The sequence below is a fragment of the Mus caroli genome, unplaced genomic scaffold (assembly GCF_978045245.1).
Source record: "Mus caroli unplaced genomic scaffold, Mus_caroli_1 scaffold_16, whole genome shotgun sequence".
NCBI classification, from domain to species: domain Eukaryota; kingdom Metazoa; phylum Chordata; class Mammalia; order Rodentia; family Muridae; genus Mus; species Mus caroli.
This window is the reverse complement of record NW_028227271.1, coordinates 49,518,759-49,544,135: the sequence shown is the minus strand read 5'-3', so window position 1 is coordinate 49,544,135 and position 25,377 is coordinate 49,518,759. Positions and strand designations below refer to the sequence as shown.

Below are 25,377 nucleotides of genomic sequence, written 5' to 3'. Positions count from 1 at the left end.
ATTTAAATTTAATATATTTTAATTATTGTATAAGTATAGCTAGTTTGCTTGCATCGATATGTGTGCATTGTGTGCATGCCTAGTATCCACAGAGGCCAGAAGAGTGCATTGGAATCCCTGGGGTTAGTTCCAGACGGTTGTGAGCCATTATGTTGGTGCTGAGAATTGAACTCTGGTCCTCCAGAAGAGCAAGCAGTGCTCACATCCACAGAGCCATCTCTCTTGTCCCTGCCAAGGGCCTTTTCATTAAATCATTCTGCCTCCCACCTCTATCCACGTGACAGTAAATGTTCTTCTGTGTTTTGGAATGGCTATCACAGTTCCCATAACCAGTAGCCAAAGATAACCTGACTAATAAGTGCTACATGTATGTGTGTGTGTGTGTTTTTAAGCTTTTGTCGTATTTTCAAGCATCCACAAAAGAAGAAGTTAATACAATAATTTCCTCTGAACTCTTATTGTACCCTAACTATTATCAAAATGTTATGATTTTCTTTTTGTGAAGCTGAAAACATTCAGGTACTTCATCATTTGTCAAAATTGAACATATAAATATAACTGTGTTAAATATATACACATATATGCACATGCAACACATACAAACACACACAGAGAGAGATTGAGAATGATAAATACAGAATTATTATTATTATAGGATACCAGCTCCCTATGTATTCAATAAAGTTCTGCTTAGGTTATTTCCCCTTTCCATTCAGCTGGCTGCTCCCAATGCTTTATAATGTATTTGGTTCAATGCTGGGGACAAAAGTTAAGAAGCTAAGTATGAAAATGCATCATGGAGGACTCTGTCTCTGAACTCACATTACAGCTCTCATCATTGTCAGGTCGGTGAGGAAGGATGAAAGAAGACACAGAGAGAGGACCATCACACTTGTCTGCGGGCTGAGTGAAGTCCAGGCAGCTGGTGATGATGCTGTAGTAGTGGGTAGGGACAGGAATAGAGCTTCCTTCCACATACCTGAGTCAGGAAAGGAAATAAAGTTACAAGGCACACCAAACATTCTCTTTAAAATGCTTACCCATCACTTGTGTCTAAGACACTCTGTTAGCCCCCTGTTATATCATTAAACATAGTTGATGGTCTTCTCTATGCCTGGAATTGTCTACCTGCCTCAGCCAGGTGGGAAGAAAAAGATATCCCAAGAAAATCAAGTGGCTGGATTGAAGAGTTGGAGGCACCCAATGGTGACTAGGATAATACTAACTAGCAAAGTGCTGGAAGAGTCAATGAAAGACAAATTGTGATGGTTTGTGGGTGCCAGGATATGGAATTTAGGAGCTATTCCATGGAAGCTTTGGGGAATGTGGAGCATCATATTAGATTTGTGTTTCAGAAACATCACTATCATAGATATAGAAATTGGTCTAGAATCACAAGACACTGGGTGTAGAGGAAAAAGAACACTTTTAGTCTACACTGAGATCTTGAATTTGGTATAAAGAAATCACTAATAGCCAAGAGCAGGGCATGAGCTCAAGGCTGTTAAATGAGCTTTCTTCAGTAGAGCAAAGTTCACAAATTTAAATGCCTCAGGAAACTTGGTGTTATTATAATTTTAATCATTTTTTAATCTTGAAATAATGAGTGAGCTTAATTTTGTTTAAAAAGTACCAAAATGATCAACAATAAATATATACTTAAGATGAAATTTCTTTTGAATTACTGAAAATACTGAAAATTATCTGTACTTCAAAGTAGCACTTTATTCCCAAAGTATCTTTGTTATTTGAACACTGTGCTGATTTCTGTTTATTTGTGCATGTATAAATGCAGTAGACTACATACTCCTTGTAAGCACAGCATTTGCCTTATCTTTTTGTATCCCAAATAGCACCAAGGGGAGAGCGATAACAAGAGTTAACCAAAGTCTATATGCAACTTTCGAATAAGACATACTGGCTCAGAATGTAGGAAAGATTCCAAAATTCTCAAAAAGTAATGAAAATGAATTAAAATCACAAGTTCTCTACTGAAGAGTTGTTGAAGAATAAATGGTCATTTCAAAAAATATAACTGATACATTTTATTGTAAGATGAAAACATGTGTCTATCACAAACATCAAATTTTCATTCTAGCTACTAAAGCCATAGTCAGTCAAAGATGGAAAACAACTAAAGATTTTAGATGAAATTCAAAGAAAAAATATTTAAGAGTATGAGCTGCTCTAGCACATGAGTATCATTGACTGGTATCTTAGAATTTAGGCATCTCACACAGAACAGGGGAAAAAAAGCTCACTGTTTAATTTCATCCTCAATGTCACGTAAGCCATCGTAATTGTAGTCAAAGATCGGTCCACTTATTACGTTGACCCCATTCCTTTCTGACGCATATTTCTTCACCAAGACCCTTTGGAAATAAGTCCAAACACCTGTGCAAAGAAACAAATCAATTCTTTCTGCCCAAATACACTTGGTTCAGACAAACTCTCTGCAGGATGCCTTCTTCGAGTGCAATGTCAGAAGCTAAGAGCTGCTGTGACTCATCAGAACCTGTTCTCGAGCGTTTTCTGTGTGGTGCACTATGAACTTGCAAAAGGGAAGATAAAAGAGAGGGGGCATTGCAAGGGAGGCAGGAAGCATAACCCAGTTAGTCAGGGAAAGTTCCCAGGGGAGGTTAAAGAGCCAAGATGTGAAAGCAGAATGAGCCCATATGTCCCAGGCGGAGAAGTGGGGACAGAGCATGCCAGATAGATAGTTACAGTGTGAGCAGGAGTATCTTAGCCATTAGGCAAAATTAAATACAAAGTCTGGGCTTCCCCACAGCACTGCATCAACTGCATGTAGTAGCAAACGACTATACCCAGCAGCCAGGAGGTAAAGACCATAGGATTTTTAGATGATTCTCAGCTTCATAGAAAGCTCAAAGGCAGCTCTGGCTGCATGGAATAACATCTCGGAAGGGGTGAGAGGCTAAGGATATAGCTAAGTGCTGTAGGGTATATATGTCTAATGTGTCTGAGAATCTGAGTTCCATGCACAGTACTGGAAAGAAGAATGGTAAATTTTTTATTGCATAGTCAATAGTCACAGTCCAGGGACTAGAACTTGGTTTTGAGGACCAGAGTTTATGGTGCTTATTCAATTCACAGAATCACTATCAACCAAGGATACTTATTCTGAAAACAAATAAATTATATGTTCAAAGAAGTTAAAATAATAATTTGCATGACCCTAAAACCATCTGAATTAATATTCCGATAAAGAAGAATATTCATAATCTTCTTCTGGATCTTAGGGTCAATATTCAGAAAACATAGGCACCCTAAAGAAGAAGGGTGCTCGTGGTCTTTGCAGACATGTTCAATAAATAAATATGGATGTTGGGAAGTAGCAAGTGACCTCTAGAGTTCAGTAAGACTCCCTCATAAAAATAATAAGCATTAAAATAGAAAGAACTGCAGGGTAGAAAAAAATGCAACTGTGGTTTAGTTTGGCTCTACCACTTCATGACCTGGGTCACTTCTTATGAGGGCAATTTCCTAATTATAAGCAAGGGCTAGATGACTCACCGGCTTCCCGCCCAGGTAGGTCATCTACAGAGAATTTATATGCAATATCTTCACAACTTATAAGCTAAACATTTGTAAGGTATTATTAAAATCAGCATGGGGGTAGAAAAGGTAAGTGGCGAATTTAAAATACTTATCTTCTAAGTAACAGTTTATTGGGTAAATAGGGTACTTACGTTTGAAGGCAGGGTACATTGGAACCATGTTGGTTACAAGGAATGCATCATATTTAGCTTCTGGGGAAGAGCTCAGATCTAAACATCAGGTGGGAGAGCAAACAGAGTCATTGCTTACCAATCTCAACATCAACAGGAAACTCAGTCTTTTAGGTCAACCCAAAGAGTTTGAAGCCGGCAGATCTATTCTTCTATTTCCCCCTATCAGCTTCTTCAAACGTCCCACTCAGTCCCTTTGCATCCTTCAACGGCTCTCAGGAAGTATTTACAGCCCACTTCTTCCTACCTAGTTCAGTCTGTAGTTCTTTGATTTCATTATTATAACCTAGACTCTTAAAAAATGTCATTAAGATAATGAGGCATAATTGTTCTCAGGAAATCACCTCTGCAGGACCGTGCCACTTAATAGCCTCCCTCCCACGCTCAGGCAAATGACTCTTATTAAACTCAATGGGCCACACACAAAAAAAATTGAGGACATGGAAATAGGAGCAGAACGGGGTGAGAAGGATCCCAGCAGGGGACAGGGTGAAAGAGACCAATGGGGGATAAAAAGTGACAAGCACTCGTCATATAACCATATGGAACTGTCAAACGAAACACCTGTCTTAAGAAAGAACTAATCGCCTAATAACTTACTATTTCTCTCAGATTCCCTTTAACAATGTGGAGGAAAACAAGTTTCCCCTGTCTAGACTTTCCCAGAAGAGCAGGATATTTGAAATCTGGCTATTTTCAGGCTTACTTGGGGGATAATCTCATAGCCTCACAAGTGCTTCCCCATGAAGAAACCCTGAAACCCTGAAATCCTAACCAACAAGCTTCAAACCCCAAAATATACCTCCCACTCTGACAAAGGTACACACACACACACACAGTGATCACAGCCCAACATGCTGCAACTTACAGGGAGGAAAAAGGAATCCATAGGACATCTGTTTATCATTTTTATAGGCTAAACAGTTCTGACTGAATCCAGGAGACACACGGACATCAGGGCGAACACAGTTGGTCAGGTGCTCTGGGATGCTAGAGACCTCAGCCTGCATGGGGAGTAAAGACACTCAGTGATGCTATTCCAGAGATGAGACCAAATGACTTCAGCAAAGCTAGAGCATCTACTTTGAACAGCCCAAACCCAAACTCACTAGCGTAGCATAGTTCTAACTTCTTTTTTAGAGCCCTTCATTTTAAATAAGCCAATAAGTTTCAAACTCTTAGTTTCCTGCAGTAGAATCTCTTTGCCAATGTCTGAAGTTAAACAATACATAAAGTGGAACTCCTACTGTTACAATGCTGAGGAAGCATAGACAGGCTGGCCTCTACTGTTGCTTATCCACCCAGCCTAGCCTATTAGCAAACTCCAAGCCAGTGTGAGAACCTGGCTCAAAAAAAAAAAAAAAAAAAAAAAAAAAAAAAAGTGTATGGGGGAGGGGGGAAGGTGCATGGCTTTCCTGAGGAACCAGGTATATACACACATACAAACACAAGCATGTACACACACAAATCCCTTTTTAGCATATATAACTATCTCTGTGTGTGTGTGTGCGCACAAATTTGCAGGTATACACACACAGGAATAAACAAGGTTGTTAGGGAAGTAGTATTCTTGTTATTTACATTTACAAATTGAAAATATATCTATCTCTAAGAACATATATTTGATATATATAACATGTATAATATATATTAAAACTACCAAATAAATTATTCTAATTTCTGACCTATAGCTTTGTATCTCATCCTCATGAAACTAAAACTCCAGTTAAAGCATTTTTTTTGTTTGGTTGGTTGGTTTTTTGTTTGTTTGTTTTGTTTTGTTTTTCGAAACAGGGCTTCTCTGTGTAGCTCTGGCTGTCTTGGAACTCACTTTGTAGACCAAGCTGGCCTCGAACTCAGAAATCTGCCTGCCTCTGCCTCCCAAGTGCTGGGCTGCCTTTTTCTATTAAAATACAAACAGAGGGCTAGAGAGGGCTCAGCAGTTTAGAGCACTTGCTGCTCTTGCAGAAGACCTGGGTTCACATCCTAGAATCCACTTGATGATTCACAACCATGCATAAATCCAGTTCCAGGGGATCCTATGTTCTATTAATTTTTTATTAGGTATTTTCCTCATTTACATTTCCAATGCTATCCCAAAAGTCCCCCATACCCTCCCCCCTACTCCCCTACCCACCCACTCCCACTTTTTGGCCCTGGCATTCCCCTGTACTGGGGCATATAAAGTTTGCAAGTCCAATGGGCCTCTCTTTCCAGTGTGTTCTACTATTTCTAAGGAGTATAAAGCATATACATACATACATACATGCAGGCAAAGCACTCACACATAAACTAAATAAATCTAATAATTATTTTTCATTCTCAGTAACTTTTGAAAAATTAAATAAAATACAAAGAAAATGCTAATTCAGGCTGAGTGGATATGTATCTGGGACTCTCTCATTTCACTAAATCCAAATTTCTCTAAAAATTAATATCCATTAAAACACACAAACAAAACCTTGGTGGTCTCTGGAACTATTGGGCAAAATGTAAACAAAGTAAGAAAAAAACAAAACCTAAAAGCATCAGTATGTTCCCTTCAACGTATTACAGGAGAAGAGTCAGAAAACTGAATGTAGTTTAAAATGTCTCGCAATGAAGCAGGAAGAAGTACTTCCTCCAAGACTGGCACTTGAGTTCAATCCCTGGACCTACAGAGTGGATAGAGAGAACCAACTCTGATAAACCACCCTTTGAGCTCTAAAGGCATGCCGTGGTGTGTATGTATACACGCGCGCGCGCGCACACACACACACACACACATACACACACACACAAAATAATATTACAATAGATGCAACAGAATGTTTCTTCAATCATGAAAAATTAAGGTAAAATTCTACTATTAATCAAAACACTCATTGTATCCAATAAAGAGTATAATCCCCAATTTTCTCAATAACCTGCTTAGAAATGGTATAAGATGTCCAGAGAGGCATTAAGAATATTTCACTGTAACCACTTTCAAAGTCCGTATGGTATAAGATATCATAGCTAGTCCGATAAAGCACTGCAGGTCGTCCATACAGGAGATGTCTCTCTAGGAAAGAAAGAAAGAAAAATCTACATTCAGTGCAACGTCAACCTTACATCACATGTAAAATATTGGAAGAGGAGTCAAGTTGCCTAGAGTTTGATAGCTTACTTAGTAGACAGTAGCTTCTCCTTAGTTTGATCAAGTTAGTTTTTCTAACACTTCTGAGATTTATCTGACCACCTAACCAAGGGTCAAAACCATAATGCTTTTGGAAAGTGTCACATTTAAAGGTCTGTATAGAAAGGAAACATCTAGTCAGTTCTAAGATAAGTCAGCTAAATGGAAAGCCAATAGGTTGGACTTTGCATAATTAAATGGTTTGACCTTTGAAGAGGTATGTCAGATTAGTCAAGGGTTCAGTTAAGAAAACTCTCTTATTGTGACTTGCAAACTGCAACTGAAATGCACATTATTTCAGCATAAAGAGAGAGGGGTTAGCATCTGTATCTTTAGGCATAGACTTAAAGAAACATGTATAGATAACACTAGCAGGGTATTTAAGAGGGCCCCTCAGTACTGAGGAGACCCTCACTATTACCAATGCACTCATGTAAGGCCCCTGAATGGGGAGTCGGGCTCCTTTAAGAAGACAGTCGCTGAAACCCTGCTTACTCTTTGAGGTGAAAGATGAGAGTTCAGTACTGAAACCTTTATTTCAACCCCCCACCCCCAAAAAAGCCTGGAGCTTGGCTCACCCACTTGGGATAGGATAAACTCCATAAATTTATGGAAACTGGGGTCCATCCGTGCCCACATATTTAGAGACTGAGGCTTAGCAAATTCACAATTCCCTAAATGATTTAGAATAAAAGCCTCTTTTACTATATTTTTATTAGAGAAACTCTGGCAGGCACTTATTAAATTATATATACATGTTGCTTTAATTAAAGTACAACCCCTCTATGCAAGTAGGGGAGGAAAAAAATGTTCACACAGTATTTCATCGAACCCTCCCAAGCAGAAGTGCTGATTTGCGGCAGAATGGCCCACACTATCCCAACGCAAGCAACTTCTGGGTAGTCTGACTTCCTGAGCCTTGCAGTAGATGTGGAAGCCTCGGTTAAGCTGCCAAACTTGGGGGTCGGCCCCTAAGAATCAGAATGTGCCATAATGTTATTAAATAAATAAAATCTAATAAGCAAATTCAAAGCCAGCAAAACCCAGCAATAGTACTTGGGGGCCATAAACCGACCCAGATTTTCCTTGCAAACTCAGAGCAAACCTTTTCTAGGCTCAACATTTCCATTAAGGCTTTTCTTGTTTTCATGTTTGCTGCCTCTGAATTTCCCGGTTTCAGCTGGAAGCAGAAGTATCAAAATTCTTTGAGAAGGTATTCTCTTTTTATCAGTTAAACTTTAAAGCTTAGCAAGTGTGGTGGTTTGACTATAAATGCCCCCATAAACTTAGATATATGAATGCTTAGCCACCAGGGATTGGCAGTATTTGAGAGGATTAGAAGGATTCGGAGCTTTGGGCTTGTTGGAGGAAGTATATCACTGAGAGTAGGGCTTTGAGTTTTGAGAAAGCCCGTGACAGGCAGGCTCACTTCACTCATTCTCTCATTCTCTTCCTCCCCCTCCCCCTCCCCTTCCCCCTCTCTCTCCTGTCTATAGATTAGGATTTAGCTCTCACCTACTTCTCCAGCACCATGCCTGCCATGCCTGCTGTCACACTCCCCAGGATGTTGATAATGAACCAAGCCTCTGACACTGTAAGCCAGCCCCAGTTAAATGTTTCTTTTATAAGAGTTGCCTTGGTCGTGCTTTCTCTTCTCCACAATGGCACAGTGACTAAGATACCAGTGTATTTCTCCAGACTCATACTGAAGCTTGTTCCTTCATCCGTTCCATCAGGAGGCCAGCAATGGGCAGCCATTTTTCACATGTGGCACCCCTCCTTAGAGCACCCATCCAACTCTGATACAGATAACCTAAATCCCTGGCTCTTCCTTCCTCCAGACCTCGTGAATTTCTTGGCATCTTCCACCATCTCTCTGCTTTCCCCGGGGGCTGTTTTGCTTACAGCGTACTGCTCACGACTATTGTAAACAATTCTATATGTTACATGAAACTTCTTTCCTCTCTGCTAGTGATAATTTATATTCTTCCCCATCACCCTTTTTAGAGTATGTGCTCATGGTGTATGGGGGGGGGGGTTGCATGCATGTGTCCTGTCATAGCCAGAAATCTATACCACATGTCTCTGTCTCTCTCCACCTTACTTTTTAGTACAGGGTCTCTTGCTAAACCTGGAACTCACTGACTTGGCTAGAATGGCAGACCAGTGAACCCTAAAGAGCATCCCGTGACTGCCTAACAGTTCTGGGATTACATGCAAGTCCTGCCACGCCCATTTTTTTTTACCTAGATGCCAGGGATACAAACCCAGATCCTCACACTTTTACAGCGGCAACGTTGCTAATTGAGCTACCTCCCCAGACCCTATCCTGGCACTTCTTATCTCTTGCATATCTCTCCATTGAAAGTTGAAGATTCTTGTTTGTGCTGGGCCTTGGGCTGGAGAATGGAGATACTGAGCAACAATGGCGGAGGGCTCTTGTCCTCAAAGAGCTTATAGTCCAACGACAAGCCTGCCATCTATAATCAGCATGCAGCACAGGCTCTAAGCTCTGACTCTGGTATTCACACAGAATGAAGCTAATACCGACATGACATGTTGCAGATAGGCATACGCCGGCATGAAGAAAAAAAAAAAAAAAGACCTTTCTAGGGCAAATAATATTAAAGTAGTGTAGTCTACACACCAGTTTACATCTCTCACCCTTGGATATTTGTTGACAACCAACAAATGTGCCTGACAAACAACACAGTCACAGAGTTCCAACAACATGAGTTCCAAGAACATGAGGAAAAGGACAGATGAGACACAAGATTGATAGGCCAGCCTGAGGAGTCTCCCCAGGACCACCCCAGCCCCGGCCCCCTCCAGCTCTGTCTGTTCTTCACCTAAGCACACAAAGATTAGGTTTGCTTCAGAAAACAACTCCACAGCTTCAAGCTATTGACACAACTGCAGTTTCTGGAACACAGGCAGAGCACAAACATATCACTATCTCATTTGCTTTCCCCCCCCCCCAATTGTTAAAGAAAAAAGTACAATGACATCAGCCTTTCCCGAATGAACCCCCATCTGGCTCTCCAGAAATCTACCCAGCTCTCTTTATAGCTTACCAATTCCTGCAAGAAAGAAGAAAAAAAAAATCATCTTTGCAGTAGGAAAAATAAATTTTGAGATTCAGAGTCAAGATGTAGGTTTTGCTTTATCATGGTGTCTGTGAATCACAGGTCCAGTCACAGCCTGGTTCTGTTAGTCTTGGATGTCCTGGGGGAACCACGTGTTGTATTTCTCCTTAACACACATTGCATTTCTCTTTAACAAAATGTTCCTACTCAGACCACAGAAAAGACTTGACTTTCAGTCTTCACACGTGCTAAGATATTTGTCTCAAGGACAGCCCACAAGCTCTGTTTCTGCAACTCATTCTTCGGGTTTCATTTTTTATTTTCCCTACTTTGATTTCTAATCTATGGAAAGTGTTGACATTTTAAAATACCTAATTTTAATATTTTTTAGAGAATTTTCATGTGCACAATTGTTGTATATATTTATGTGGCCCAATTCCAATATAAAATGTATAATGGTCAGATCAGTTTAATTGGGATAGTAATCAGCTTAAATATGAATGGTTTTGTGTGTGTGTTTGTGTTGAGACACTCAAGATTTTCTCTGTTAGTAGTACGAAAATATACAATTAATTAAATTTGCCCAATTATAGTTATCCTACTATGTCACAGAACTTTTGAACTTTTGAAGTACTTTCACCTGTCCAAAAGCATTTTATCATCCCCTTACGCATCCTCTCTCATGATTATACTGTGTGTGTGCGTGTGTGTGTGTGTGTGTGTGTGTATAACTTAAGTATGTACCTGTTCATGCTTGCATGCACGTGCATATGGAGTCCAAAGGTTGATATCAGGTTTGTTTTTTAAGATAAGTTCTCACACAGAATCTGGAGTTCACTGATTGACTGGCTGCCAGTAAGGTCTAGAGGTGAATCTCTCTCCTCCCCACCAGTGCGTGGGGGGTGGGGAGTACGGGTGGAGGTTGCAAAAGCATGCCAGGCTTAGTTTCTTAACATGGATGCTATGTGTCCAGACTCAGGTCCTTATGCTTGTGTGACAGACACCTTACAAGTGAGGTGTCGCCCTAGATCCTTCTTCTGACTCCCTGGTGTGGATCTAGTGTATTCTATGTCTTCCCAGGCTGAGCTCCTACTACCCAGAGTTCCAGACACGGCCTTCCTTCCACACCCAAGCTCCGTGTTTACAGTAGAGTCTCTGGCATTTTAGTGTATGCCAGAGTTCCCCTCCAGATACCACATTTGGCAAAAGAGCGTGAGACGAATCTTTTTAAGTGGTGTGGACTTCCCCAGAATTCACTCTTTTTGTCTTCCAGAGTTTAGTCATGCAGACTCGAGTTTGTGTTTCTTCTCTCCCCCTCTGCTTCCTGATTCATACTCTAGCAGATGGACTTGGAGCCACATGAAAATCCTTCTCCCTTTTTGTTTGCTTAAACATTCACTCCCACAATAACATACCCTTAAACCTTACCACAAAATCTCTACCAAAAAAAAAAAAAAATGCCAATGCCTTTCCCTTTCCCGTGTCTTTATGAGCACCTATTGTCAGGCACTGTCATTGAGCACCTATTGTCAGTCACTGCCTTTTCAGTCTCTACCTTGTGCTTCCAATTCCACCATTAAAGCATTCTGTTGGAGTTTATCTGCTTGCTAAGTCTTGCAACAGAACAGCAATCCTATGAAGACAGAGGCTTAATCTGTGTTAGATAGTCTGTCTCCAATGATACCAATCACATGTCTACTTGGTAATCAGTTAACAAACAAGTTTTTAAAAAAAAATTTGGAATTCTACTTGTGGCCTGACTAATAGAATTTTGAGACAGACTGGACTCATCAGGATCACCTCTACTTTACTGATGAAGTAAAGTTGCATGTGTGGTCCATCCCAAATCTAGGCCCCAAGTTCGTAATTCGCCTCCCTAGTCTTTTGGGTAATCTCCAGTCAGAGGCTGCCTGCTGTATTATTCTATTGAAGGTTGTATTGGAATGAAGGGTCAACTTTTCCTAAGCTCTGCCAGAGTAGTGCCAAGGTATAGCCATTGGGAATCTCCAGTGAAGAGTTTGCATCAAAGCATCTATCAGCACTTCAGAAACAGCTGCGGCCTGATACAGTCTCTCCTAACAACCCCCAGCTGCATTCTTAGACAAAAAAACAAAACAAAAACAAACAAAAAAAACAAAAACAAAACACCAGCTCATGTCAAATCTCAGCTCAGCTCTGCTGACCTCTGTAACTCTTACCAGCTACCCTCCCAATGTCTTCCATCTTTCAAAAATATTACATTATTGAGAAACAAAGACCATAAAATGCCAACTTCAATGTTCACCCAAAGCAGCCATGGCTATAGTTATAGCTGGACAGTAGAGGGTCCACGCTCAGCTTCAATATCAGCAAAGAACACCGATAGGGAAAAGTGAGTGTCTATCATCAGTATCTTGAATTCAACCATAAATCATAAGCAATTTCAGGGCTAGTGACTTTCCAAGTGCTTGCCATAGCACATGCACAGACACACCTATCCTGAGAACAGCAAGCATGCCACCTTCCTTCTTTAACATCCTAGAGTCTTCAAAAACTAAAAGAGACAGGAAACATTTCAGGATTCCAAAAGGAAGGCCTCAGCGATCTCCCAACAATAGTTGGGATTCCTCTACCCAGTTAGCAAAAATTACTCTCATTTTTTATATAAATTAACTTCATATGATATGTAAAGTGCCAAACATACATAATGTGAGTTCCTTTTTATACAAAGGTGACCACAAGTCTTTGCTTTAAAAAATGCAAAGTATTTTGTAGCAATGGACTAAAGGCTAAGGTGAAAGTAACTGGTATAGTTCTTTCCCTTCTGCCTACAACGCCAGAACTGCCTGTGGAGAACATCTCCATTTTCCATGCCATTCATTCCTTCATCTGCGGAGTCATTGTCACAAGGAAATGAATTTTCATTGCATAGCAAGTCTGCCACTATAGCAGCTATTTGTGACCAAAAACCAGCAGCCATTATGCAACACAGATCTAGAATTTGCCACCTACCTTGAAGTAGTATAACTTCAGCAAACCAGTTTTGAAGACCATGATTTTCCTCCTGTTTATTTTACACAGGCCTTGATTGTATAACAATGTAAATATTGGTAGCAAAACATCACATAAGACTAATTTAATACTTTTTTAACCTCAAATAGACTCCAGGCTGTTTCATGACTGGAATATGCAGCTTTCACATGTGTTTTGCATAAACATCTGGCTTATTTCATAGTGTAGGACAAGAAAACAGTGACAGAGAAATGCTTCAATATTACATGTGACTCAGTGTATAAAATATCAATGACCTGTATCGCTACTTTAAACTAATAACCTGTACCAGAAACACCTTACGTCTGCCTATAGAATATTAGCTCTATAAGGCTCAATACATATGTAAAGTCAGAAAGTCACCATAGTTACTCTAAATATAATGAATGTGCACATACCTACACACACACATGCACACAAGCACACACACAATTTGTAATCACAGGGTTATACTCTAGCCAACACTGGATAGTTTGAATAGGAGCCTGACTGCATAATATATCAAGTACTCAGACCCAGAACATCCTGCCTTGCTGTGATAGAAATGAATGAGATAGAACCGATAAAGTGATAGAGATGGAATTCAAGAGGCACAGAAAAAGAAACACTGATATTTACACAAATCCCAGAATCTAGCCAAGGACATGGATTGACAAAGAGTAACATTATTTCAGGTGTCTCATGTCCTTAAGGGTTGGTCCCATAGGCCATGAACAGACCCAAGGCACGACTACTGCCATGAATTGAGTCTGAAAATGTTCCCCACAGGCTGGCATTTGAATGTCTTCCCTCGCTGTTGGTACTATATTAGGAGGAAGAGGAACCTGGAGGAATTGGGCATCTGACTGGCAGAAGTGAGTTACTAGGAACAGGCCTTTGAAGTTGATAGATAGCCAGGGCCCTGGTTCCAGCTTCACTCAAAGCTACCTCTCTGCCACATGCTTTTGCCACTACCACGAACTGGTAGTGTTCTGCCATGTCTTCCCTCTCAGGATGGACTGAAACCATGAGCCAGAATAAATCTTGCTGAGTCAAATTGGATCTGACAGGCATTCTACAGTCGACATAAAGCTAACTAATGCAGCTGCCATGATTACCCTCTAATATTTATTGCTGTCCTTTTGAAGCCACAGGTTAAAAACCATCAATGGTGGGTTGTGCTGCTTCAAACACACAAGAGTCAGTCCTAGCTAAGGCCCAACAAACAGTAAATAAGGTCATACGGTTTCCCTCCAAAAAACGCCCGCATGAAGACCCTTCCATGATACATGTATGACACGAACAGCCTTGAACAAAGTAATGTTGTTAACTACAGCTCCTTCTAGCCCTGGCAGCCACAGATTCACCAGGACAAGGTCTCTTTCTTTAATGCACGGGGGTCTGTACTAGGTTACAGGAGGGACTTTCTCACATGGGCACAATACTTACTCACCAGCAGACTAGATGCAGAAATTGCAAGGTAGGTGGAAATGTTTTAGGAACAAGAACAGCCAGGATTTAACCCAGCAAATGTACAAGAGTCCACAGAGAGCAGTCAGAACGAGCAACCTAACAGCCATTTTTACAGAGCATCTTGGTGCTATTTCTGTGAGACGTCCTACACCACCACCCTGGGAACTTGCCTTTCGTTGTTGCTCTTGTTCATTTATAATGATACTACAGTACACTAATAAAAGTTAGGCGCCAAACTTTTCAAGTCGCTCAAAGAGTTTGTGGGAGATGTGTAAAGCTTCCACCAACAAAACCCCACCTTTAATACTGTGTTCTCCAATTACATGCCAGGAGGCCTGTGTGTCTGTGATCAAAGGGAAAAGGGGGAGGGTGGCGATACAGAAAAGGAAGAAAGATGAAACTCTTTCATAGAAAAGGAAGCAAGGCAAGTAAATAAAACCTGCTGCTGCCTTCCTTCCTCAACCTCTGCTTAGTCAGATGGGAAACACACATCCGATAAACAGGACCACATGGAAACTGACGGCTGCAGTAATAGCCGTGGGGGATATGTGTGCATCTTTAGCACATGGTGAGGGGCTGCTGTGATGTGATGTTCTATCTGCTTCTTTAATTCATCCCCTTTTGTCTCAGAAAGTCACCCCATCTACTGTAGAAAACCTTCAGAGCAGCTTCCTACTCGCTCTTCTTCTAAAATTCCAGGACTTCAAAATCAAAAGGAAGAGCTAGGCATGGTGGCATATGCCTTTGATCCCAGCACTCAGGAGACAGAAACAAGTGACTCTCGGGTAAGTTGAAAGTTAGCCTGGTCTACATAGTGAGTTCAAGAACAGCCAAAGCTATTTTTTTGAGATGCTGTCTCAAAAAAAAAAAGATAAAATTATTCAAAAGAAGGAGTTTGCCTGATAGATTGTCTTAGTGCTCCTAATTATTTTCTGTCTTAAATTGCAGTCATCTGACCTATAGGATAGCATCCCAGTGGAAAGACTACAATCTCTGCATCATTAGTATCAGGAGTCTGATTTGGGCTGGTGAGCTGTGAAGATAAGTGAGGTCACTTGTGTGCTGATATCTAGTACACAGTTCTGTGTGCTGCTGTGAGCATGGCATGTCCCATAAGGGGCAACTCTTCAGTGTAGAGTCCACAATAATCGTAGGAGACTGCACTCAGCCTACATTCCACATACTAAAATGTGAACAAGACATGTGTTTTTCTTCCGTGGTAGATATCATTGGGATTCTTGGTTGGTTTGTCTTCTGTTTGGTTTTTGTCATAGCACAAGTTTACTATCATGTGCTTCCTATTGTCAGATAGAAAATAAGAGGAGACTGGGTCAGGGTAGAGATAACTCTGAGTGTGATGGAAAACATCTGATTTCCTCTAGGCACCTCTCTCCACTACTACTTACCCAGAGATCAGCAGATCTACTCAGGCAGATCAGCTTTGGGATAAGCACCAGGAGTTAATATTTTATCACTATGACAACCATTCCCACCATAGAAGGCCCCGTTAGCACCTTCACTTGTGACCCATCAGATACCCAGTAGATTTGTTTCCTTTTTCTTAGGGCTTTAATGATATTAAATGAAATCAAAACACTAAGAGAATTTCCCCCAAGATAGATGGCACATTGTGTGCATAGAGAAAAAAATCAATTTGCTATACATATAGAAAAATTTTAAAAATATTGTGCTCATCATATAAGAAATAGGAAGTCTTTGATTTTTGTTTGTTTTGTTTTGTTTTATGTGTATGATTATTTGACCTGCATGTATGTCTTCCAACCACGTGCATGCTTGGTGACCACAGAGACCAGAAGAGGGCATCAGGTTTCCTAGAACTAGAGCTGGTTGTGTTTGCCATGTGGGTGCTTGGGATAGAACCCAGATTTTCTGGAAGAACAACAAGCCATCTCTCCAGTTCCAGTCTACGGATCAATTTTCAAAGACTAGAAGTCAAGCCTTACTGGTTGTAAAATGCTCCCTTACCTTCTGTAGATCCTTTGGTATGAAGGCGTTTATTTAGTTCTTCCAATTTGTTCTTCACATGTAAAAACCAGAAAAAGGAACGAAATCAAATCAGAGAAATTCCTTTTGTCTCCTTTTCCCTTCTTTCTACTTAGCATCTTGCTAAATCCCAAAGAAGGCCCCAGTGTCTGTCAATGTGGCAAACATTCCTGGGGGGCTGCTGTTTTATCTCACATTTGCATGCTAAACTTGACCTATATGTCTGAGAGCACCTTCATTAGTCTCCCACTGACCCAGTTCCCTTCCCTTAAGACTGCAATCTCCATAGCTTCCCAGGTTGGTTAAGGATGGCTATTTGGGGCACATACATATAAAGTAGTGCTGTATAGTGCCCCATATCTCAGATTAATTCCTGTCTACACTAAAATGATCCACCAAACAGATACATAAAAGTGCATTTTGTCAAATCCAAACAGTCATGCCTCAATACTTCTGGATAGTAATGATGAGCAAGTCTGAAGGCCACTGCTCAGCACCTGCACCTATCACCTATCATTGAGACTCTCGAGCATTAATGATAAAACCTCATACACAATAATGTCCACTGAATTACTGTAAAGCTAATTGAAAATTACCAAATGTTCTTAGACAATAAGATGTATAAAAGCAGTATGATCTAACTATATAAATCAAAGGAAACTAATTACCATAAGAAATGTGAGCTACAGGTTTATATAGTAATACACAAAAATGTATCTTGTCTCAGAAATAATGATTAATCAAACAATCACGTGATCCAGAGCCTACAACAGCAGCCACATTAAAATCTCTCATGGGCAAAATTATACCATAGGTTACTTTGAGATGCATTAAAATATGTGTGTGTATACATATATATGTATATATATATATACACACAAAGATTAAAAATACAAAGTCAGGCATGAGAATTACACACTACTTTCATTAATACTATGTTGTAGATGAAGCTAAAAAAGAAAGATGGGGAGGGAAAGAAACTAGATGTTTTGAGAAATCTTTTAATGCAAAATTTATGTAATATACTTGGTCAGTATATTCAAAATAAATCTATACTACAGGTTAATATGCTCAAAATACATCTATACTAGACGTCTATACGTATAGACAGTAACTCTGCAGTCCTCTAAATCTATGTGCCATCCTCTTAGTAAGCTGGTGTTTATTGGTTTGAGCAGCCTCACACCCCAGCTTCTGAGTTGCCTCCTTTTCACTCATTAGTCCTCAGGTTCTTATCAAGAGCAAAGGTAGGAAGAAGATGAATGCAGAAAGGTAGAGGAAGGGAAAAATGTATTCCTCTCTCTCTAGAACCTACCAAACTGTGGCTCCTATGCCCCCACGGAATCCTGGGAGGGGACAAATGGTAAGAAAAAGATTGTACAATAGGAAAATTATTATCCACTTTTCTGAGGCTAAGAAAAAAAACTCTTCCTTTTACCTATAATTAAACAGCATATAAAAATGAACCAACGCCTTGGCTTTGCACAAGCATCTTTTCAGTTCTGTGGAAACATTGGTTCATTTCTGCTAATAGGAGCACTGGTTGGTAGATGTAAAACTCTTAACTTAAAAAACAAATCAATAAGCAAATTATTGCTTAATACTTTGGAGTTTTGTTTTGTTGTTTTGTTTTGTGTTGTTGATATTGTTGTTTTGTATCTAAAACCGAGCAGTGGTGTGGTTTCAAGGACACCCATCCTGTACCTTCCTCACCCTGCTCACCTAGAAAGGTGACTTTCAGGGACTGCAGTAAAGAACATCCTTGTCCTTTGCCTTACAGTCAGGCTTTACCATGGAAGGCAGTGGGAGCCGAGTAGAGGCAATGGAGCCTGGAGTGCTCTGCTTACAGATCACTGGCCACAGTGTTCAGGCTTCATGCTTCTAACAAACACAGTTCTCTCTTCCCTCCTCCCTTCCTCCCTCCCTTGGTCCTGTCAATCTCCCCAGTGATTTTCTACCTGCCCTCACCTTTTAGGCCTTGGAAGGTATTCTGGCAGCCCCAGAGCAGTTCCCATTTCCCACTGATACCCTTTTCCCTGCCCAGGTTTTGCAAATAGTTCTCAGGAATCCCTTAACATTTCAAGTGTCTTTCAAAACCACTTTGACATGGCTACCTATAAACCAGTCACTGATATTCATGGCTCACCATGAATCACTGGAAATTCACAATTGCGTAAAAGACCCAGCTTCTGACTGTATATTGTGAATTCAGAAAAATAACATTTTTGCTCCTTCATTCTCCAGACCTGAACTGTCTAAGATGGTAGTCACGGACCTTATTCAGCATACTAAACTTAAATTTACAACAATAAAGTGAAATTTTTTTACCCTCAGTCATACTCAGTCACTGGCTCCATTTTAGATGTCGGAGTCAAAAATCAACTCTAGTATCACAGACAGTTCTACTGAACAATGCTTTATACACCAAACAGACATTTCCAATGATAAAGCAGAAAGATTATCTCTACCTTTGGCTCTACCTTATCATCACAGGTGCAGCCCAGGTCAAAATCAGACTGAAGGTACATAATCCCTGGGTAACTGGGTCTGCTGACTTCCTCTGGTAGGGTTGGCCTAAAGGTATTTGTGCGTAGCAGGTGATTCAAACTCCCATGCGTTCCATTATTGGGAGCTGGCTTCAAGCCTAGGAGATCTGATAGAAAAAAAGGATGCAGGGTTTATTTGTTTTCTGATGACATATAGTAAGAATCAAAACCCTTCACCTTCCAAGAGCCTATAAATATTGAACATAAATCACAAGAGAACAAACTAAATTACCACATCAGCCATTCCTTGCACATCTCCTGAACCATTCTAACCTCCCAATGCCCTGCTAACACTTCTTGAAATAACACTTCTCTTCACTGCAAGCGCATGAATAAGGCATCCCCAAAAAACTGGAGTGGAGGAACATGTGTGACAATGTTGGGAACACTGTCCTTCTGGACTTCTTCGAGACTTTTAAAAACCAAATTTTGAAATAAGACATAATCAATAAATAACCACAGCCTGCCCTTCAATGCACTCCACAAAAGTGTGGGGACAAGAAGAGGCTTTGGTGATGAGCCTTGAAGGGCCACCAAGGGATGAACGGGGTGATTTCACAGCAACTGAATGGTTGCCAAGTGGGCACACAGTGACTTGCCTAAGCTGAGAGACAGGACAGTGAAGAGCTAGCAGCCAACCTGGGAAAAGAACCCAGGAGACCCGACTTTCAGACTCCCCCTCTAACCACCAGACTGGCACTCCCTTACTAAATAGGAAAAGCTGTCCTCATTCAGCAACGAGAAGCTCAAGGAAGAAAAATAATTAGGAGCACATAAATAGCTGGCTGGGATGCAAGCTGGCAATTTTTTCACTGGGCTGCAATGTAAGAGAGGGAGGTCGGAGAACGCTCTGTCTGCGTGGAACTCTTGCTTCATCGTGTCTCCGACCAACGGTGTCAAACTGTAATGCTATGTTAGATCAGCCAAAGGCTGCCAACACCAACACTATGAAAACTCCCCATTAGTCAACTGTTGAAGGAACACAAAGAAGCCTTAGAAGGGGGTGACATTCTGTCCTTTGAACCAATGGGCAAGTTACTTTTTTTTTTTTTTTTAGGGAGAGGTCTTAGAAAATAGACACCTCATTTCTTTCTCTAGCAGTAAGGAAATTCACTGACCAAAAGTTTCACCAGGTTTGATTGAACAAGTGACTTACCGCACATAACATTATAAAGTTCAATGTTTTCAAATGGAGGCACTTTAGTCCTGTACTTAAAAGTTGGGCCATAACCTACAAAAACAGTCTTCCAAAAGAAAAGAAAAGAAACACAGTTAACCATTTCTGCTTCCATGAACAGCATCTCTTCTGTGTCTGAACATTCGACAGCTTCACAAATCCCATGATTTCCATCCCCTCCAGAGAATTATGAAACTCATATTCAGTTCACTTTTGAAGACATACCTGCATGCTATTGACCTTGTTATCAAAGCCGTGGTCACCCTGGAAAAAACATTTTCCTGACGGCTTCTTATAAACGTCCAAAGGTTTCCTACATGAAAACGATTTTATGATCAGTTAGGATTCTGCCCCAAAGCAAGCTGATAGAAAGCAAATTTGGAAGTACATAGGATCCCTGAAAAGATCTGAAGCCAAGTGTCTCTGTTTTGATTACATCATTCCCATGGAGACGACAAGGGACGTCTGTTCATTTCTCTAGTGCCATGGCTTTGCTTATTACCCCAAGTTAAAGGGGAGGTTTTGAAAAGAAGTCAAAGTCTCTCTATGTCTCATGCTTGGACTTAACAGAATATCTCTCCCTGCTATGTGATCACCAAGCTCAGTCCCATAACACAGGAGGCATTTTAAAATATGCAATGTTGAATCAGTCTGTGGAGCTCTGCATTCTATAAAAAATATTTGTAGGTAAACTTACCTGGTAGGAAAAGAAAAATCAGAGTCCATGACGTGATCAATTTAACACTAACCATAGCATAGTTAATAAAAGCCGGGCCTTACCTAGAAAATCTGTTTAGAAGTAGGGAGGGAATGAAAATATTGCTTGCAAGACATCACGATCATTTACTCTTAACTTTGTGACAGAAAGGCCCTATTACCTAAGTGTGTTATGGCTCCTCTACCATCAAAAATGTTGATGCTTATTAACATAAGTATTGCCTAAGTACAGGCAGGGCCCATATTACTGAAGAATAGCACTTGGGGAAAAATAAAGAAATCTAACAAATTGGTTTCTACCCAAGAGTAACTTAGACCTAGGATAGTAATGTGTATGTACAGATATTACATATATGTATGTATAATAACTCCACAATGCAAGCCTAGACTTCAAAGATTTAGTACCTGCGTTTGCTCTTCACTAAATTGCTCAACTACTATCATCTCTCACTTAACTTCTGCTCCAAAATAGACTTTTTTATATAAACTAGACAACTTCGTCAAGTTTTTTTTTCTGTCCCTTGGTGCCCCCAGCATTTAAGGTCCTACAGAGGACATAGTCGGCCAAGCTATTTAGGGCATGTCTCTTATGAAACAATTCTACATAAATTTTAGTCTATTCTATGTGGTTCCAATAATTTCTGAGTTTCATATCATTCTTTTGTTCTTTTACAGTTACAGTAAGAGATTACATGCTGTGTGTGCATCTGTTTTCTACTGACACGTTTCTAGGGGACCACCGTTTTCATGATCTTCTCATGCTTAGCTATTAACTATTATAAACTATTGACCAGCTCAAGAACACATCGACTTATTCAATTAGTACTACAGGCATATTCATCACACTTATCTTGTAATCGAAGTTAGAACAAGAATGAGTGAGAAAACACTACTTCCTGGTCTACATAAAAAATGACTAAATCCGTGGCAGCTGACTCTGTAGAAGTGGCAAGGCCCCCAGACATGCTCTACAGCAGACTCCAAAGGAAAAGGTGGTCTCCCGATCTGGAAGAGACTTTTGATGGAGGCAAACACCAGTTGGGTTTTGAGCAATGTGAAGCACGTCCACACCAACAGAGGTTTTGAGATTAACATTTCCAGGGACCTTCCACAAACACTGCTACATGCAATCACATCAACCAGGATCACCTCAGCAACACCCTACCTGTATTTCAAGTTGCTCAAGGGATAAAGGAGAGAGACTAGAATATTGCCATAAAACTTGTGCACAGTGATGCATGAGAAACTAAAAGAAGACCCAGGAACTAGGGATAAAGTTCTTTCTATTCACACACACACACACGCACACACACACCATTTAAACAATGAGATTTCCAGCCCAGATTTCTCTTAGTAATGACCAAGAATCTTAAAGATTTCCAGGTGCCAAATAAGCACTTGCAAAGACAGAGAGAGACAGGTTCCCCTTGTTACCTTGCAACATGCCATCTGCGCTCCACCAATAAATGGATATCCTCGATTCTCCGATTGTTGGCATAGTGCAAACGTTTGGGAAGGTGCTGTTTCATGTAAGGCTTAAAGTGCTGATCTGGTTTTTTACACTGAAATATAAGTGAATAGTGGTCTTATGGAGGGAGGTTTTCTACCAAAAAAAAAAAAAAAGTCCCAGGCTGTCTCTTGAAAACCATGCTAGCCCAACAAAAGGATGGTTACTAAACAAATGGAACCTGTTACCCCTTATTACATAATGTATGCTAAAAGCATACAGTTTCCTAGGGAGTTAGACAACTTTAGAAATAAGTCCTAGGCTATCAGAAGGGTGAGGAATTCTTAATTGCTGACTCTTGAGCCCAAGACTGAAGGCAGTTTAAAACTCAAGGTCTTTCCCAACTGCTTCAAATCAAGGAGTGGGAGGCACGGTGAAAGGAGAGGGGTAGACATGTGCAGGCCTATCTGATGATAAGCTCAAGGGTTTTGAAGTCTCTATCTGGGACCAGGGGAAGTAGAAGATGGGGGCAGATCTGTTTGAGAGTAAGTCAAGATTTGATTAATCATGAGCAAATACTGCTTGGCTTAATAAGAAGAACAAAGCCTCAGTTTGGATCATCGCCAAGACCATTGGGGAGTCTTCAGTTGACCTCGGTCCAGAAGTTTTGAAAGCTTAGGAGAAACAAATACACAGGACTGCAGGTCAGTGAGGAAAATGTTCCTAACCACCCACCGGGAAGGCAAACATGGGCAGGTGAGCATATCAAAGCTGTTCCAAGGGCAGAGGCCTTGCAACACTTACCGTGAGGTTAGCAATAATGGCTTTAGGGTCATCTGTGCAGAGAAAGGGAGAAAGATTTCAAAACACAATCACAGAGAAAAGGGATTTTTTTTTTACAGAGACTTGATACTTCCACCTCTTTGAGTGTCATTTTGAACAGATGTGTAACTGGGTGTAAGTGTCTCGTATTCTAGTAACAGAAGTAGCTAAACCAGTGGCACAAAGCCCACAGCTCTTGCAACCCATGATGCCGGACTGCTTGTCTAGAAAGGAAGTCTTCTTCCAAAGCTCAAGAGTACTGCTTCAAATTTTCCCAAACAGATCCCTGTGCAGCCCTCACATGAATTTACTGACAGTTTCATGCCAGGAACTGATCTGGTCATCTTTAAGGGTCTTTTATCATCCCTTCTTGTTCCTCTGCAATGCTTTGGAACAAGCCATCAATCACTGTGAGATGAGATTCTAATGCAGCACATACACAGTTTCTGTGGTGATATCACAGGTCTAATTACATAGGTGAACACTCCTCTGCAGCTGTAGGCTCACATGTGTGTAGCCCCGTGTGTGTGTGTGTGTGTGTGTGTGTGTGTGTGTGTGTGTGTGTGTGTGTGTGTTTACTGCCAGGAGACAAAGACTATTTCAGCCTACACTCAGAACTAGCCTAAAGTACGAAATGAAAGCTGTGTGCGTGCTCGCTTCAGCAGCACATATACTAAAATTGGAACGATACAGAGAAGATTAGCATGGCCCCTGCGCAAGGATGACACGCAAATTCGTGAAGCGTTCCATATTTTTACCAATATCCCTTATGAATATTGATGCAAAAATCCTCAATAAAATTCTTGCTAACCGAATCCAAGAACACATCAAAACAATCATCCATCCTGACCAAGTAGGTTTCATCCCAGGGATGCAGGGATGGTTCAATATACGGAAATCCATCAACGTAATCCAGTATATAAACAAACTCAAAGACAAAAACCACATGGTCATCTCGTTAGATGCGGAAAAAGCATTTGACAAGATCCAACACCCATTCATGATAAAAGTCTTGGAAAGATCAGGAATTCAAGGCCCATACCTAAACATGATAAAAGCAATCTACAGCAAACCAGTAGCCAACATCAAAGTAAATGGTGAGAAGCTTGAAGCAATCCCTCTAAAATCAGGGACTAGACAAGGCTGTCCACTTTCTCCATACCTATTCAACATTGTACTTGAAGTCCTAGCCAGAGCAATTCGACAACAAAAGGAGATCAAAGGGATACAAATTGGAAAAGATGAAGTCAAAATATCACTTTTTGCAGATGATATGATAGTATATATAAGTGACCCTAAAAATTCCACCAGAGAACTCCTAAACCTGATAAACAGCTTCGGTGAAGTAGCTGGATATAAAATTAACTCAAACAAATCAATGGCCTTTCTCTACACAAAGAATAAACAGGCTGAGAAAGAAATTAGGGAAACAACACCCTTCTCAATAGTCACAAATAATATAAAATATCTTGGCGTGACTCTAACTAAGGAAGTGAAAGATCTGTATGATAAAAACTTCAAGTCTCTGAAGAAAGAAATTATAGAAGATCTCAGAAGATGGAAAGATCTCCCATGCTCATGGATTGGCAGGATCAACATTGTAAAAATGGCTATCTTGCCAAAAGCAATCTACAGATTCAATGCAATCCCCATCAAAATTCCAAATGAATTCTTCAACGAATTAGAAAGTGCAATCTGCAAATTCATCTGGAATAACAAAAAACCTAGGATAGCAAAAACTCTTCTCAAGGATAAAAGAACCTCTGGTGGAATCACCATGCCGGACCTAAAGCTCTACTACAGAGCAATTGTGATAAAAACTGCATGGTACTGGTATAGTGACAGACAAATAGACCAATGGAATAGAATTGAAGACCCAGAAATGAACCCACACACCTACGGTCACTTGATCTTCGACAAGGGAGCTAAAAACATCCTTTGGAAGAAAGACAGCATTTTCAACAAATGGTGCTGGCACAACTGGTTGTTAACATGTAGAAGAATGCGAATGGATCCATTCCTATCTCCTTGTACTAAGGTCAAGTCTAAGTGGATCAAGGAACTTCACATAAAACCAGAGACACTGAAACTTATAGAGGAGAAAGTGGGGAAAAGCCTTGAAGATATGGGCACAGGGGAAAAATTCCTGAATAGAACAGTAATGGCTTGTGCTGTAAGATCGAGAATTGA

General features: G+C 40.5%; 1 protein-coding gene and 1 non-coding gene across 11 annotated transcripts in view; one reads left to right on the top strand and one right to left on the bottom strand.

The window, feature by feature from the left end:
* Enpp2 (ectonucleotide pyrophosphatase/phosphodiesterase 2) overlaps positions 1-25,377 on the bottom strand; it is a 114,193-nt gene that overhangs the window by 4,627 nt on the left and 84,189 nt on the right. For 2 of the 10 annotated variants that reach the window (XM_029469427.2, XM_029469430.2), the window contains 12 exons: positions 23,170-23,201; positions 22,353-22,480; positions 20,427-20,514; positions 20,181-20,268; positions 18,947-19,131; positions 16,461-16,512; positions 8,012-8,086; positions 6,656-6,792; positions 4,618-4,753; positions 3,711-3,788; positions 2,262-2,394; positions 823-979 (listed from right to left, as the gene is read on the bottom strand). In XM_029469427.2, coding sequence (XP_029325287.2) covers positions 823-979; positions 2,262-2,394; positions 3,711-3,788; positions 4,618-4,753; positions 6,656-6,792; positions 8,012-8,086; positions 16,461-16,512; positions 18,947-19,131; positions 20,181-20,268; positions 20,427-20,514; positions 22,353-22,480; positions 23,170-23,201 — 1,289 coding nt within the window. The remainder of the gene's footprint in view (positions 1-822; positions 980-2,261; positions 2,395-3,710; positions 3,789-4,617; positions 4,754-6,655; positions 6,793-8,011; positions 8,087-16,460; positions 16,513-18,946; positions 19,132-20,180; positions 20,269-20,426; positions 20,515-22,352; positions 22,481-23,169; positions 23,202-25,377) is intronic. The other 8 variants (XM_029469428.2, XM_085831749.1, XM_021182711.3 and 5 more) reach the window with 5 other exon arrangements.
* On the top strand, positions 23,837-23,943 carry LOC115029516 (U6 spliceosomal RNA). Its single transcript, XR_003835077.1, has one exon. It is a non-coding gene; the product is annotated as a U6 spliceosomal RNA (small nuclear RNA).